The sequence below is a fragment of the Coregonus lavaretus genome (genome assembly GCF_964263955.1).
Source record: "Coregonus lavaretus genome assembly, contig: HAP1_SCAFFOLD_1500, whole genome shotgun sequence".
In the NCBI taxonomy this organism is placed as follows: domain Eukaryota; kingdom Metazoa; phylum Chordata; class Actinopteri; order Salmoniformes; family Salmonidae; genus Coregonus; species Coregonus lavaretus.
This window is the reverse complement of record NW_028163516.1, coordinates 68,521-85,457: the sequence shown is the minus strand read 5'-3', so window position 1 is coordinate 85,457 and position 16,937 is coordinate 68,521. Positions and strand designations below refer to the sequence as shown.

Below are 16,937 nucleotides of genomic sequence, written 5' to 3'. Positions count from 1 at the left end.
AAACTGTTGAGGAAAGTAAAGAACCCTCTGCCCAGTGCCCACTAGGGTTGAATATTTTCCCGGTATTTTACAAATGTTCCATCCCGAGAATAAATCACTTTTCTCCCGGGTAACCCGGTATTTCCCGCCAAAACCGGAAGTGCTATTCAAAAGCATTATAAAGCATATTAATAGGCCTATGTCCGGATTTGATTAGAGCTTTGATCGAAAATTCAAGCCTGATGCTACCTGAGCCTGATGAGCCATACATTAAATACATTTTATGAGCCCTACATTAAAGACATTTAATGAGGCCAAGCCCAAAAAGGCCAAATGATTGTGCCGTTATCCAATACATACAGTGGGGAGAACAAGTATTTGATACACTGGCGATTTTGCAGGTTTTCCTACTTGCAAAGCATGTTCTCCCCACTGTATATGATATAGGCTACTACATATTACACACAACAGAAAAACAGAAAAGGCCATAGATGTAGCTAGCTATATGCTCTCTTGGGTAAATAAATGAAACTAGATCTACGTGCATTGTGAACTGCGCTCCATACTGAGATGGGCGGTCTGTCCCCACCCTCAGCGTTGATTCATCATGCAGAGGCCGTAGAGATGCCAGATTTAGACATTGCATATAATTTAACAGTTCCATTGCATGCCATGCTGTTCATATACATAATTTATTATAATTTATCGGTTTCTTGCAGTTATTTATCCTAGGAAAAGGGAGTGGTTTTGGGCGGTAAATCTCGGTAACCGGGTTCCTGCCATTCAACCCTAGTGCCCACTACCTTCTCTCTCTCCCCCTTGATACTTCAAAGTACTTTCAGTAGCAGTTCCTATAGGTGCACTGAATTGTTAGGAATTTAAAACTAGTCAAGGTGTGGAGAAATGCTGGATGCAAGAGCAATATATTTAAGTGTCTTATTAAACAAAAATGTGGCACAGGGGCACCAAAACTACACTTCTGCAAGGTTCGTAATAATCTGTCACCCTATACATCACGTGTCAAACTCATTACACGGAGGGCCTAGTGTCTGCAGGTTTTCACTCCACCCTTGTAGTTGATGGATGAATTAAGATCACTAATTAGTAAGGAACTCCACTCAACTGGTTGTCTAGGTCTTAATTGAAAGGGAAAATCAAAACCCGCAGACACTCGGCCCTCCGTGGAATGAGGTTGACACCCCTGCTCAGGAGGGAAGGGTGGACCTAAGTACTCTTCCTTATCTGTTCGTTGTTTCATCCTTCCGTGCCTAGTTCCAAAACGTTCAATCACGGCTGAGACCTGGGGGTTTAATAGACTATACATTTGAAACTTCTTAATCGCTTAAGGACACCCATGGCCGATTTTATGGCTCAGGGGCCCAGATACCAATTACTAAGACTTGCTTTACGGTAACCTCTGACCTTAGAGAGGGTAGCTAGGGACCAAATTCCAATAGGGAATAATCATCAAAATAGGGTTCTTAACAGAATGAATGGGGAGTCATTTAGTAGGAATGTGCTGAACCTTTACATGGCCTGCGTCTAAAATGGCACCCTATTCCCTAAAAGTAGTGCACGATATAGTGCAGGGCTGCTCAACCCTGTTCCTGGAAAGCTACCCTCCTGTAGGTTTTCACTCTATCCCCAGTTGCAATTAACATGAGCTTATCAACCAGTTAATTGTTAGAATCAGGTGTGCTAGATTAGGGTTGGAGCAAAAACCTACAGGAGGGTAGCTTTCCAGGAACAGGGTTAGCAGCCCTGCACTATGTCGTCCACTACTTTTAGGGAATAGGGTGCCATTTTGCACTTACCCATGATCTCTCTTCTGAGAAAGAATGTCATGACTTGCTGCCCTGCAGTTTAAGCACAAGGCCTAATAGTATTTATTTATTTATGCAACACTGATATCTGGAGGGTCTCCGATGTGCCGGGGAACTTAGCTACATCATTATAATAATTAGAATGTTTTTTCATTACGAGAGACGACATGCACGCTCAATCAAGATGGCAGCCCTAATGACGGTCCGAGGACTGCATTAATGGGTTTTTGAAAATGTGTTCGTTCTCTGCTCTGTATGTCCCTGCTCAGCTGCTGTAGCTACTGAGGTAGGAGGGGGGGGGGGGGGGATTTGATGGGTGAAAGGAATGGTCCATATTTTAAACATCCTCACATTAAACAGTGAAGTCCTCAATTTCAAAACAAACAACATCAACGATGATATGTGAAGAACGAGGGTCTGTCTTATTTTAGGGCCGAGTCCTAATTTGGACCTTCTTGTAAATTGTGCATTGATTTGGAAGAATTGGGTGAGATATCGAGTTACGTGCCTACATTTCAAATTGGTATTGGGCCTTGAGTGGTGTTAGCTGCAGGGTATTGGGCCTTGAGTGGTGTTAGCTGTAGGGTATTGGGCCTTGAGTGGTGTTAGCTGTAGGGTATTGGGCCTTGAGTGGTGTTAGCTGCAGGGTATTGGGCCCTTAGTGGTGTTAGCTGCAGGGTATTGGGCCCTGAGTGGTGTTCGCTGCAGGGTATTGTGTTTGTCTGTGTGTCCGTTTGATTGTGTGGCAGGTGAGGGACTGCAGCTCTGTCTGTCTGTACCTCTGTGTATCAGGCTGGGCTGGGTTGGGTAGAGAGAGAGAGAGTCTGCATATCAATCGATGTCTGCCTCTGTCTGTCCCCATTGCCTGGAGGTAGGATGAATTAGAACAACACATACACATACCTCTTGTCAGCGCACCACCAGAGCACCAGCCAGGCCTGCTAATTAAGGCCATGGTCGTTAAAGGAACTTTTAGCATGTGTGCCTGTGCTGGTTCCCCTCTAATGAAGCTCTCACTCCTGCCCAGAATCAATGCCTGCCGTGGGTCACATCATTAGTATGAGTGGGAGAGGTTGGGAGTCTAGTTTGTTTGTGCATTTCGTGGGTGTGTGTGAGTGTGTACATAAATTAGTATATTTGCGCGTGTGTGTGGGTTAGCAAATTTTGCTCTTTCTCGCTCTCGCTCTATCTCATCTTATATTGGTCTGTAGTCTCTTTCCATGTCATACACAGTACAACATTTTGCATAGGGTTTGTATATGGTTCCTTTGTTATATGGTTCATGTGTCTGCCTGTGATTTTATCGGAACTCTTTCTCTCTCTTTATTTCTCTCTCTTTCTCTCAGTGAGCGTGTCCAGAAGCTCAGGAGAGAGCTCCAGCAGGCCCGTGCTGCGCCCGCCTACGAAGAGCTAGAGGTCACCCGCCGCAGAGCCCTCGACTACGACCCACCCCGAGTGAGTGTGTGCGTGTGTACATGAACGTGTGTGTGTCCTCACTTGGAGTCCTCTGGCTCGCCTCCTGCTGTGTCTACGCAGATGAACCACCACAAGTGGTTTACACGCATCTTCTCAACAGAACATGGAGATTAACTCCATGATAATCCATACTTTGAGTGCCCACTGCCTAGAGACACCAAGTGTCTTTCTCTGGCTGCTTCCCAAATGGAAACCTATTCCCTATAAAGTGCATTACTTTTGACCTGAGCTCTGGTCAAAGAAGTGCACTAAATAGGGAATAGGGTGCCATTTGGGACACACACGCTGGCTCTGAGAGAAAGGAGATCCTAAGCACACTATACACTAAGTGTACTAAACATATGTCTGTTTCCATGACATAGACTGGCCAGGTGAATCTAGGTGAAAGCTATGATCCCTTATTGATGTCAACTGTTAAATCCACTTCAATGAAGGGGAGGGTGGAGTGTGGTTAAAGACAGGTTTAAGCCTTGAGACAATTGAGACATGGATTGTGTATGTGTGCCATTCAGAGGGTGAATGGGCAAGACAGAATATTTAAGTGCCTTTTGAAATGGGTATGGTAGTAGGTGCCAGGCACACTGGTTTGAGTGTGTCAAGAACTGCAACGCTGCTAGGTTTTTCACGCTCAACAGTTTCCCGTGTGTATCAAGAATGGTCCACCACCCAAAGGACATCCAACCAACTTGACACAACTGTGGGAAGCATTGGAGTCAACACAGGCCAGCATCCCTGTGGAACGCTTTCGACACCTTGTAGGGTCGATGCCCCGATGAATTGAGGCTGTTCTGAGGGCAAAAGGGGGTGAAACTCAATATTAGGAAGGTGTTCCTAATGTTTTGTACACTCAGTGTAGATCATTATATGGATTATTCCATAGGATATCACCAGGCGCTATTATCATATGTGACTGTAATGGTGTACTTATTCATTTCCCTTTGTGCGTATGGTAACTAAGGATGATTTTGCAACAGGCAATTGCAATAAGGTTGTGTGTGTGGGCGTGTATGTTTGGGTGCACACATTGGCATGTATTGCTCCCAATTGTGGAGCTGAGTCACAGACGATCCATGTTTTCTTAGAGCCTGGCTGGGTTTGTTTGGAGCTCTCTCTTGTTAGCATTAAGTGTTCTACAGCACCCTCTCTCTATATTTATCTCTCTTTAAGTAAATAACCATTAGGGTGGTGACATTTTCATCTGATCTTTTTAGCGTTACTACTCAACCTAAACAAACATGCTCTCTTTCACTTTCCTCTCTCTCTCACTTCTGGTTTGCGTGTGTGAACCGTCTAATAACGTTATCCAAACACTGAGACAATTAAAACCTTATGATCCCCGGTTCTGTTTGATCCATCGAAGAACATTATTAAAACGCTGAAACAACCTAACGATGCCTCTTGGAATCGGTTGTTGTGTGTTCCATCAAATACCCTTATTCAAACATGTAGACAATTAGGAGGCAGTGAGTGGGAGGCAACTCGCCATGATCTGATTGTCAGTTGCAGTAGAAACAAACACAACGTCAACAGCACAGCTGTAGGTGCTTCCCCTGAGGCAGCTGCTTATGGAACATTATCATTTAAACAGAGACACCAATGAAATCACAGGCAGAGACAGAAGGCATATTGAGACCTTATAGAAGCATGTTAAACCTATATACTGTATAGCCCATATAGAATATGTGAGGTAAACCTTGAGAACAAAATGAAATACTGGAAGTTACATGGAAAGAGACAGCAGACCAATAGAAGTTACAATATATACAGAGAAAGAGAGGGTGAGAAAATAGAATGCTTACAGAGAGAGAGAGAGAGAGATGTTTCAACGTTTCATTCAGTCTGGCAATTGTTGCGCCCATGTCTCCTTGCGTAGCCTATTTTGCGCCCTCCTTTCAGCTGTCTTTCTTTGCTCTTTTCAGCAGCCTAGTCTGGTCGCTTGAATGTTTTATAAAGATTTTATGACACTTGAGTATTGCGTTGCTGATACAAGGTCACACAAGGCCCATTCTTCCTTTATGTGCCTCGTACCGCGCTCTGAAAAATGGTTTCATTGAAAAGAATATAGAGCTACGTGTAGCGTTTCTCCATCTTTTTCAGTTTCACAGACAGACAATAACAGCAAACATAAAATACGGGTAGGTTTTTGTATGTGTCCTTTCTGTTTCATTGTTTGTCACTGTTTTGTCTTTAATGTTAAAAAGGGAGTACACGATCCTGCTTATTAACCAGCATACCTTATTTGTTTACTCCTGAATAAAACATAAAATACAATAAGGGAATTTAACCAACAAGATATTAGATAGCCCCCAATTCCCCATCCCCTGATAAAATATCTCCAACTTAATACGAATTAAACCATTCCACAGCTCTTTGAGGAGAAAAGCGCAGATTGTGAATTGATGCTTCATTCAAACCATTTATCCACACATTAAAGCTTTTTTTCTCATCAAGATGAATATAGGTGTGTGTTTTGTGTGTTCTCTCTCCTTTTCATCCATGTTGTCAGTCTCAGTACACACCCACATATACCATCTGTCCAAGTACAGGGGCTACGTCCCAACTATTTTGACCAGGGCCCTATGGGCACTGGTCAAAAGGAAAGGGAAAGGGGATACCTAGTCAGTTGTAAAACGAAATGTGGCATCCGCATTTAACCCAACCCCTCTGAATCAGAGAGGTGCGGGGGCTGCCTTAATCGACGTTCACATCATCGGTGCCGGGGGAGCACTTGTTTTCGGGGGTTAACTGCCTTGCTCAAGGGTAGTGCACTATATAGGGAATACAGTGCCTTTTAGGACCCAGCTCTAGAGGTTTTTATCCTGTCGAGGCATGATAATGATAGTGTATATGATGTCATGTCGCCTCAGTGTACAGACTGGACAGTTGGTGGCATTTTTAGATGTGGCTGTCCATTCGGCTGCCACAGTAGCTGGCAGTGATGGCCCATACGCAGTAAGCCACATGCAACTGGCAGCCATTTTGGAGTTCCACTCTACCACAAATACGTGGCATAGGCAAGGAAAGGGTGCGTCCAAAATGAGCCCTGGTTAAAAGGAGTGCGCTATTTGGAATAGGGTGCTATGTCAGAGGCAGCCATACTTGGTATAATCCAGACATCTTTGGTATTCGGTAAATGTCTAACTGACTGAAAAACACCCAACTAAATGAAATAAAATTAAGTGTTCTACAGTCCTTTTCTGAAACGTCCATGTACCAAAGCTCGCGATTTACAGCGGAAAATGCCCTTGACCATGGAAGATGGATAGAAGACACGTTGGCTTTGTCGCAAATGGCACCATATTCCCTACATAGTGCACTACTTTTGACCAGAGACCTATGGACCATGGTCAAAAGCAGAGCACCATATAGGGAATAAGTTGCCATTTGGGATGCAACCATAATTGAAGTAATGAAGGGAGGAAAAAGGAAGGATTGAGGATGTGAACTGGCAACCAGAGACGATAACTCGGATATCAGGGAGGGCGCTGGCAGTAGCACCTTATAACACCTTATCTCCAACTCATTACCCTGGGAATCACACACACACACACACCACAGGTCACAGACGAACACAGACACTCTATCAAACACACACCTACTCTATCACACAAATAGACACATACTACCAACACTCCACCCTCCCACACATTAACTTACACACACGCTCACAAAAGATATGACCCGTCAGCTCCGGAGCTGTTCCCCCCCCCCCCCCCCCCCCCCGTAATGTTGTCGGGTGGACATCGATCACGTTGATGATGTTTTAATGTCAGCTCCTGGGGGCAGATGATGCGAGCTGTGGCAGGCGGGCGTCGCTTCATAAACATACCCTCCCCATCATTAAGTAAACAAAAACCACCACCGTCACAGTGATGGATGGCTAGCGTGCCTCTTGTCTGATGGTGATGGTCTACTCTACTCCCAGGAGCACTGTGGGAGTGTGGGACGCCCAAGGGGCAAGAGAACCCAGAGTCAATGAGTCGATCATGCAGGTGCCCAGGCATAACCATAATTGTGTGTTGGGTGTGTAGAGCCTAGTCTTTTGAGCATGATGTTCCCTTTAGATGAGGGGTGACTGGGTAACTCTGGGCCGCGGTAACCGCAGGCTTTTGTTCAGGTCTAGCACTAACAACTCAAACAATGACTCGATCATGTGCCTGTTCAATTTAGACCTCAATAAGTTTGAATAGAAATGTTATTTCGAGCTGAGCTGGAACAAAAGCCTGTACAGCACACACTACGGCCCTCCAGGACTGGACATACCCACCAATCCCCTACTGGAGTCTAGATGATCCCTGCTAGCAATAGTCAGACCATTATTTATTATCTACTCCTTAATCTAGTACATCAAAGTCTCATAGGAGGGAGCTAATGCTGTACTACAGAGAAGTGACCTGTGTGATGTTTAGATCAGTGACTGATCTACCACTGACCAGAGATCAGTCTTGTTTGGGCCTGACAGCCCAGCAGCACCAACACAAAGGGGTAATGGATGAGCTGGTGTGCATTTCCTGCTGTGTGTGTGCTTACTGTGGGGGGCTGCTGACATACTGTAGCACAGTGGGTAGCCTACCGCAGAATTATGTTGTGGACCGGAGGAGAGAGGGGGGAGGAGAGTGGGAGTGAGGGGGAAGGTGGGGGGTAGAGAGAGAGGTAGAATGATGGAAGCACAGGGGGGGGGGGGGGGGGGTGAAAAGAAAGACTGTTTTTTGGAGAGACTGGTGAAGAAGTGAGAACAGGAAGGTGTAGCAAGAGAGGGAGAGGGAGTAAAAGGAGATTTATCAACAGAGAGAGAGGGGGTAAAGGGAGGAAAAGGGAGGTTTATTAACAGTGAGAGAGAGGGCAGAAGAGTCGTTCCATGTCATTTCAGCAAGCCATGACACCCACCATCTCCGATTGTTCTGAAATCGTTTCTGTAGTTAGAAACAGGTAAGATTAGCATTTTTGGGGGATCTCGGAGAAATTTACCAAATTGATTGCACCCTAATTGGCCATTTTAAATTATAGGATTCAGATAATATTCAATAAATAAACCCAACATCCGATTTGGACCAAACTTTCAAGAATGTTAATAGTGTGTTACTAACTACAGAAACGATTTCAGAACAGTCTGAGATGATGGGTGTCGAAATCCTTTTTCCTTTTGAGGTGGAACGACCCAGAAGTGAGAAAAGGGAGGTTTATCAACAGAGGGAGAGGGTAGAAGTAGGGATTAATATTTTCCCGAAATCTACCAAATTTCAATACCGGGAATAATTCATATTTATCCCGAGAGTCCCGGGAAATACTGCAAAAATCGGAAGTGCCCATATAAAGCGTTTAAAACCAAGATATGGCCACAATGGTAGGGTTCTCCCAAAACGAGTGGCGCTGCGCCACATTTTCGGCTTGGCTGCGCCATTATGTAAAGATTTCACAGCAAGTGAAACTGATATTTAGTAATGGTAGAGTAACGATTTTTGATCGCCAATGACATTGTTGTGAATTGCGTAACAGGCCGTCCATCATTTCCTAGCATTGTCATGTTCCTCAATTAATTCAGCGCATTTCAGCAGTAGGCTATCTCGACACAGAGCATGCTCAGGACGCATAGAGCGCACCCGGAGTAGGCTATAGCGTTGTCAAATCATACAAACTTTGTAACGGCAGTCAAACAAAAGTCAAATGACCATAGTTGTTAAGCTTACTAGATAACCTCTTTCAACGAATGACAGAATATGTCCTATATTTGGCAAAATTGAGTTGATGATTATACAGATAGCAGATCAGGTCATGCATAATGGGGAGATGAAGTGTGTTAATAGTTTGAATATCAAATTATCTTAACGGAGATCAACACTGTTTAAAAAAAAAATATCCATATATATACTGTCACACATTCTCTACGGAAGCTCTCATATGGGGAGAAAGTACGAGACAGCGCAGAGAAGCGGAGGAAATGTTAAAGCGGTATTTTGACATGCATAGGTAAGAGATGTGCTTTTGCTAGGAATTTTCATGCGAGTCAGGATATTGGGTTTCAGTGGGATTGGGACTGGATAGGAAAATAGCCTAGGCTCTATATGAGGCTATATAAGGCTACTACGTGAGTCAAGAGCAAAATAATACACTTGATTTAGGCTACATTATTGAATGCTAAATGTTTCTGATCAGTGATAGATGAACAAATGAGCTACCACTTCCACTTGTCCAGCAATGGATCAATTAACCAAATATACAGACGGAGACTCAGCGAAACATAATCACATTGATTATCACAGGCTTTTTATCAGGAGAAGGACAGGCTACTACGCGAGTGAAAAGCAACATCTAACATGCTAGAAAATGTTTTGATCAGTTAATATATGAGCAAACTAGAATAAGATGATCATGAGCACTTACCTCAATTTAGCTAACATTTCTCCTGCCTAATTGTTACCAAATATCCAAACGGAGATTCAGTAAAAATTTAAATCTGGCATTGCTTGTCTCAAAGCAGTGCGATGGAGCTGTCCCAATTAAAATGATCATCTAGGTGACCACACGACTATTGCTTGAAATTACTATAACGGTTGGATATGACTGCATTCAGGTCGCATGTGCAATCAGAATTTGAACACCCACACTATCTTAAACTAACACTTTTCAAAGACTCTTGGGTCCCTAACACCATGAGTGTTGCAAATTCCGACTTAAATTACCACTTTATTAGAGCTGATGCTGTTACACTTTCTCAGTGTTACAGAATTAACACCTGTGGTGTTACAGTGAGGGGAAAAAAAGTATTTGATCCCCTGCTGATTTTGTACATTTGCCCACTGACAGACATGATCAGTCTATAATTTTAATGGTAGGTTTATTTGAACAGTGAGAGACAGAATAACAACAACAAAATCCAGAAAAAAATGCATGTCAAAAATGTTATAAATTGATTTGCATTTTAATGAGGGAAATACAGTGGGGAGAAAAAGTATTTAGTCAGCCACCAATTGTGCAAGTTCTCCCACTTAAAAAGATGAGAGGCCTGTAATTTTCATCATAAGTACACGTCAACTATGACAGACAAAATGAGAGAAAAAAATCCAGAAAATCACATTGTAGGATTTTTAATTAATTAATTTGCAAATTATGGTGGAAAATAAGTATTTGGTCAATAACAAAAGTTTCTCAATACTTTGTTATATACCCTTTGTTGGCAATGACACAGGTCAAATGTTTTCTGTAAGTCTTCACAAGGTTTTCACACACTGTTGCTGGTATTTTGGCCCATTCCTCCATGCAGATCTCCTCTAGAGCAGTGATGTTTTGGGGCTGTCGCTGGGCAACACAGACTTTCAACTCCCTCCAAAGATTTTCTATGGGGTTGAGATCTGGAGACTGGCTAGGCCACTCCAGGACCTTGAAATGCTTCTTACGAAGCAACTCCTTCGTTGCCCGGGCGGTGTGTTTGGGATCATTGTCATGCTGAAAGACCCAGCCACGTTTCATCTTCAATGCCCTTGCTGATGGAAGGAGGTTTTCACTCAAAATCTCACGATACATGGCCCCATTCATTCTTTCCTTTACACGGATCAGTCGTCCTGGTCCCTTTGCAGAAAAACAGCCCCAAAGCATGATGTTTCCACCCCCATGCTTCACAGTAGGTATGGTGTTCTTTGGATGCAACTCAGCATTCTTTGTCCTCCAAACACGACGAGTTGAGTTTTTACCAAAAAGTTCTATTTTGGTTTCATCTGACCATATGACATTCTCCCAATCCTCTTCTGGATCATCCAAATGCACTCTAGCAAACTTCAGATGGGCCTGGACATGTACTGGCTTAAGCAGGGGGACACGTCTGGCACTGCAGGATTTGAGTCCCTGGCGGCGTAGTGTGTTACTGATGGTAGGCTTTGTTACTTTGGTCCCAGCTCTCTGCAGGTCATTCACTAGGTCCCCGCGTGTGGTTCTGGGATTTTTGCTCACCGGTCTTGTGATCATTTTGACCCCACGGGGTGAGAACTTGCGTGGAGCCCCAGATTATCAGTGGTCTTGTATGTCTTCCATTTCCTAATAATTGCTCCCACAGTTGATTTCTTCAAACCAAGCTGCTTACCTATTGCAGATTCAGTCTTCCCAGCCTGGTGCAGGTCTACAATTTTGTTTCTGGTGTCCTTTGACAGCTCTTTGGTCTTGGCCATAGTGGAGTTTGGAGTGTGACTGTTTGAGGTTGTGGACAGGTGTCTTTTATACTGATAACAAGTTCAAACAGGTGCCATTAATACAGGTAACGAGTGGAGGACAGAGGAGCCTCTTAAAGAAGAAGTTACAGGTCTGTGAGAGGCAGAAATCTTGCTTGTTTGTAGGTGACCAAATACTTATTTTCCACCATAATTTGCAAATAAATTCATTAAAAATCCTACAATGTGATTTTCTGGATTTTTTTTCTCAATTTGTCTGTCATAGTTGACGTGTACCTATGATGCAAATTACAGGACTCTCTCATCTTTTTAAGTGGGAGAACTTGCACAATTGGTGGCTGACTAAATACTTTTTTTCACCACTGTAAGTATTTGACCCCCTCTCAATCAGAAAGATTTCTGGCTCCCAGGTGTCTTTTATACAGGTAACGAGCTGAGATTAGGAGCACACTCTTAAAGGGAGTGCTCCTAATCTCAGCTTGTTACCTGTATAAAAGACACCTGTCCACAGAAGCAATCATCAGTCTTTGTCAGTGGGCAAACTTACAAAATCAGCAGGGGATCAAATACTTTTTTCCCTCACTGTACATTAACTAGTTTTTGGGTGTTGTTTTAACACTATAGGATGTAAAGCCTTATTTGCATATTTATTTCCCTGGGTGCCTTTCCAGTGAATTTTTGTCATACCAGTACCACCCATGACTATGTTTGCTAGTGACAGAGATGATTGTTGCATTTTGTGGCTGTCAGTCCTGTAGCTTTCACCCAAGTGAGTGGCTAAGTGAATATTTTATCATAAAAATTTAATTATTTATGACAATACATAACGTTTTTGGACACCATACTTCGACAGCCTAGTTTTTAGTGATGGGTTGTTCACGAACTAACAGCTTTTTTTCATGGATCTTTTTAGTGAACGTCGGGAACCGAATCGCATCGGTGAAAGAGCCGTTCATTTGGCACCCTGATTTGCATACTGTTACTACTGCTTTTTGAGCTCAAAACAATGTTTTTCTGCAGATAAGTTACAAAATAATTATCTAAAGAGGGTGAATCCTCACTGCAGAAACAATAAATAGTGGGGCTAACATATGGAATTGTTTTAAGATGGTCATACCAAGGATCATTTTGATAGTTGAGTTTGAATTTCAGGACCCCTTTAGATATAAAACTTTTTTTTAAATGAAACATTGAATTTGGCCTTAATGCTATTAGCCCATAGAAACGCATTGAATAACAGATTCATACATGGAAAAACACAGTCCAAAAAATGTCTAAAGGACGGTTGTTTTGAAGTGTCTGTCCTATATCTGAGAGTTATAAGAAAGATCAGGAAGCTATTTGCATTTATTTATTTATTTTTAGCCCCTTTTTTTTGGCACTAAACTACTTCCATATACACTGAGTATACCAAACATTAGGAACACCTTCCTAATTGATTTGGACTCAGAATAGCCTAAATTTGTGGGGGCATGGACTCTACAAGGTGTCAAAACCATTCCACACAGATGCATGTTGACTCCAATGCTTCCCACAGTTGTGTCAAGTTGGCTGGATGTCCTTTGGGTGGTGGACATCTTGATACACACGGGAAACTGTTGAGCGTAAAACACCCAGCGGCGTTGCAGTTCTTGACACAAACCCCGTTCATAGGCACTTACATTTTTTGTCTTGCCCATTCACCCTCTGAATGGCACACATACACAATCCATGTTTCAATTGTCTCAAAGCTTAAAAATCCTTCTTTAACCTGTCTCCTCCTCTTCATCTACACATTGAAGTGGATTTAACAGTTGACATCAATAAGGGATCATAGTCCCTTCCTATGTCATGGAAAGTGCAGGTGTTCTTAATGTTTAGTATACTCAGTGTATACTTCCATTCTTTTTTTTTTTTTTTACTGTTACCGGGCTACCTTCAGGCGAGTCTTTTGAGGCTTGTGGGCGTCCTAGTCGCAAAACTGCAAACTCTGGCGCTCTAGGCAGGCTAAAGCAAATGCTACAATTATTTCAAGTATTTCAACCCAGGTCTGCTCTCTCCCTTCTAAGCTCTTCTCACGTCAGCATGTCTATTGGACACTTTGGTATAACTGAGTGCCCAATTGTAACCCCCTTTCACATTTCACTGAACATAGTCTCCCTCCCTTTCCTAACTATGTCAGTCGCTCAGTTATTCCTGGAGTATGATACAAAGACTAACTTCTAACAGACCCATATAATTACATAAGCTGCAGTATAATTGAGAAGTTCGGCCTAGCCCAAATTGAAAGTGGGGACAAAAACTAGCCTTTAATCACAATAGCTATGCCGTTGCAGTGGCCCTCGCTCCAGCCCTGAAAGGTGTGTGTGTGTGTGTGTGTGTGTGCACGCGGCTATGGACTATGGTTAAGTGATTACCCTGTGGGTAAGTAGTTATGGGGCAGGGTGGGTCGGGAGGCTTTGGCTTGGCCCCCTGAAGAGCGCAGAACTCGTAACTGCCTTTGGTCTGCACATATTTCAGGTTTGGTGCCCTTGGATGGTGTGTGCCTGTGTGTGAATTTGTTTCTGGTGGGGTTCTAAAAAGAAAAAACGTATCACCACACACACACCCAGGTCATCCTAGTGCGTGTTTGTGCGAGTTTGTGAGTGCTTGTGTGTGTACGTATGCACGTATGTGTGTGTGTGTGTGTGTCCTTGCCTGCGTGCGGGTGCGTTACATTTATGTTTGTGTGTGTGTGTGTGCGCGTGTATGTGTTTTATCTAAGGCTTAGCTGAGGCTGGACTGGACGAGAACATTTACATTTTAGTCATTTAGCAGACACTCTTATCCAGAGCGACTTTAGTGAGTGCATACATTTTCATACTGGCCCCCCGTGGGAAACGAACCCACAACCCTGGCGTTGCAAGTGCCATGCTCTACCAACTGAGCTACAGGGGACTTTGGCTTGGCCCCCTGAAGAGCGCTGAACTCGTAACTGCCTTTGGTCTGCACAAACGAAGGAGACAGAGAGCTAGGGAGGTGAGAGAGAGAAGGAGAGAAAGATGCTTGCTTTTCGTAATGACAGAGTTACACTATATATACAAAAGTATGTGGACACCCCTTCAAATAGCTCCGTTTGTCACATTTCTGCCCTGCTAGAGCTGCCCCGGTCAAATGTAAGTGCTAGTATTGGAGCAACAACAGCTCAGCCGCGAAGTGGTAGGCCATACAAGCTCACAGAACGGGACCTCCGAGTGCTGAAGCCCGTAGGGCGTAAAAATAGTCTGTCCTCGGTTGCAACACTCACTACTTCCAAACTGCCTCTGGAAGCAACGTCAGCATAATAACTGTTTGTCGGGAGCTTCATGAAATGGGTTTCCATGGCCGAGCAGCCACACACAAGCCTAAGATCACCATGGGCAATGCCAAGCGTCGGCTGGAGTGGTGTAAAGCTCGCTGCCGTTGTACTCTGGAGAGGTGGAGTGTGTTCTCTGGAGTGATGAATTACGCTTCACCTTCTGGCAGTCCGACGGACGAATCTGGGTTTGGCGGATGCCAGGAGAACACTACCTGCCCCAAAGCATACTGCCAACAATAAAGTTTGGTGGAGGAGGAATAATGGTCTGGGGCTGTTTTTCATGGTTCAAGCTAGGCCCCTTAGTTCCAGTGAAGGGAAATATTAATGCTACAGCATACAATGACATTCTAGACGATTCTGTGCTTCCAACTTTGTGGCAACAGTTTGTGGAAGGCCTTTTCCTGTTTCAGCATGACAATGCCCCCGTGCACAAAGCGAAGTCCATACAGAAATAGTTTGTCGAGATCTGTGTGGAAGAACTTGACTGGCATGCACAGAGCCCTGACCTCAACCCCATCAAACACCTTTGGGATGAATTTGAACGCCGACTGCGAGCCAGGCCTAATCACCCAACATCAGTGCCCAACCTCACTAATGCTCTTGTGGCTGAATGGAAGCAAGACCCCAACATCTAATGGAAAGCCTTCCCAGAAGAGTGGATGTTGTTATAGCAGCAAAGAGGGGACCAACTCCATATTAATGCCCATGATTTTGGAATGAGATGTTTGACGAGCAGGTGTCCACATACTTTTGGTCATGTAGTGTATGTTAATTGAACTGGAGACCTATGTTTCTGGCCAAAGAGAGACTGGGACCCTGCACCCCAGACGAGCAGCATTAGAGATAGAAGTTACACCTATGCACAGATCTAGGATCAGCGTTCTTCCCTCACATCCCTAGCCATAACCATAAGAGGGTATAATGACAAATTGACCTTAGACCAGCATCTAGAGACAAAGTCATCTTCAACCCTCAATCTGTGTTATCAGTGGCCTCTGAGCTTGTATATTCTGTTTTGTTTCTAAGTTTCGTCGGTGGCTTAGCTAGCTTACCTCCCGTTGTCTTTGGAATAGCTTTTGATATTGCCTTTTTTCCCCTGTCCACTCTGATGTTTCTTTGATGAATGTGTTTGCAGACACCCAACATGTAATGTGCAATACACACACACATTTATAATGTGTCGCATCAGTTCTCTCCAGAGTTTTCCTCCACTCTTTTCAAAGTCACGATGAGTCATTCCGAACACGGAACCCCCCCCCTCTCCTCTCCGTCCTTGTTCCCCTGCACCTCGTCCCCAGACACAAAGCGCTTCACTTCTCTTCTTCTCTTTGTTTTATGTCGGTTCATTCTGAATTCCGTGACCGCAGTCCCGACTAGGTTTTCTCAGACGAAGGCTACCGGGACTGATTTGGGCCTCTTTATCCCCGAGGCTCGAAGTCTTTGACCTACAGGAGAGTGTGTTGAGGTTATCATAATTTCCCATCTTTGATGTTGGCAGGCTCCCTGGGTGAAGATGCTGCCATGACTTGACAGAATACTGCAACGCTCATAGTACTGGAAGCCCTCTGTCTATGTGTGTCTAGACTACGGGGGACATTTTCCTCTCACAAACACACGCGCTGTGAGCAAACGCACCGCAACATTTAAAATACATTTTACATTTACATTTTAGTCATTTAGCAGACGCTCTTATCCAGAGCGACTTACAGTTAGTGCATACATTATTTTGCAAACGCCATGCTCTACCAACTGAGCTACATCCCTGCCGGCCATTCCCTCCCCTACCCTGGACGACGCTGGGCCAATTGTGCAGGAGATCCGATACTGCAGCTCACCTGGAGCCAGACAAGCAGAAATACCCCTGTCCTCACCACCTCCACCAAAATCATTGGTCAGACCCTTTGTGGATTTTCCTCACACCCCTACCTTTGGAAGTTGTAACCCTGAGGAGAACACCACTCAAACCCACAGTTGTGCCAAGACCTTCTCCTGGAGATGAACGTCCTGCAGGCTTTTGCTCCAACCCTAATCTAGCACACCTGATTTTAATAATCAGTTGCTCACTGGGACCTTGATGACCGGTATCCAAACCAACTGTGTTACAACAGGGTTGAACTAAAACCCTGCACCCACATAGCTCTCCAGGGGGAGGGCTTCTTTTGCCATCCCTGTTGTAGAGAAGTT

At 44.1% G+C, this 16,937-nt stretch overlaps 1 protein-coding gene across 1 annotated transcript in view; it reads left to right on the top strand.

The window, feature by feature from the left end:
• Positions 1 to 16,937, top strand: part of LOC311118042 (partitioning defective 3 homolog B-like) — a gene marked incomplete at its 5' end in the record, with an annotated part of 63,381 nt that overhangs the window by 29,659 nt on the left and 16,785 nt on the right. Inside the window, one exon of the mRNA XM_084192918.1 lies at positions 3,149 to 3,257. Coding sequence (XP_084049044.1) covers positions 3,149 to 3,257 — 109 coding nt within the window. The remainder of the gene's footprint in view (positions 1 to 3,148; positions 3,258 to 16,937) is intronic.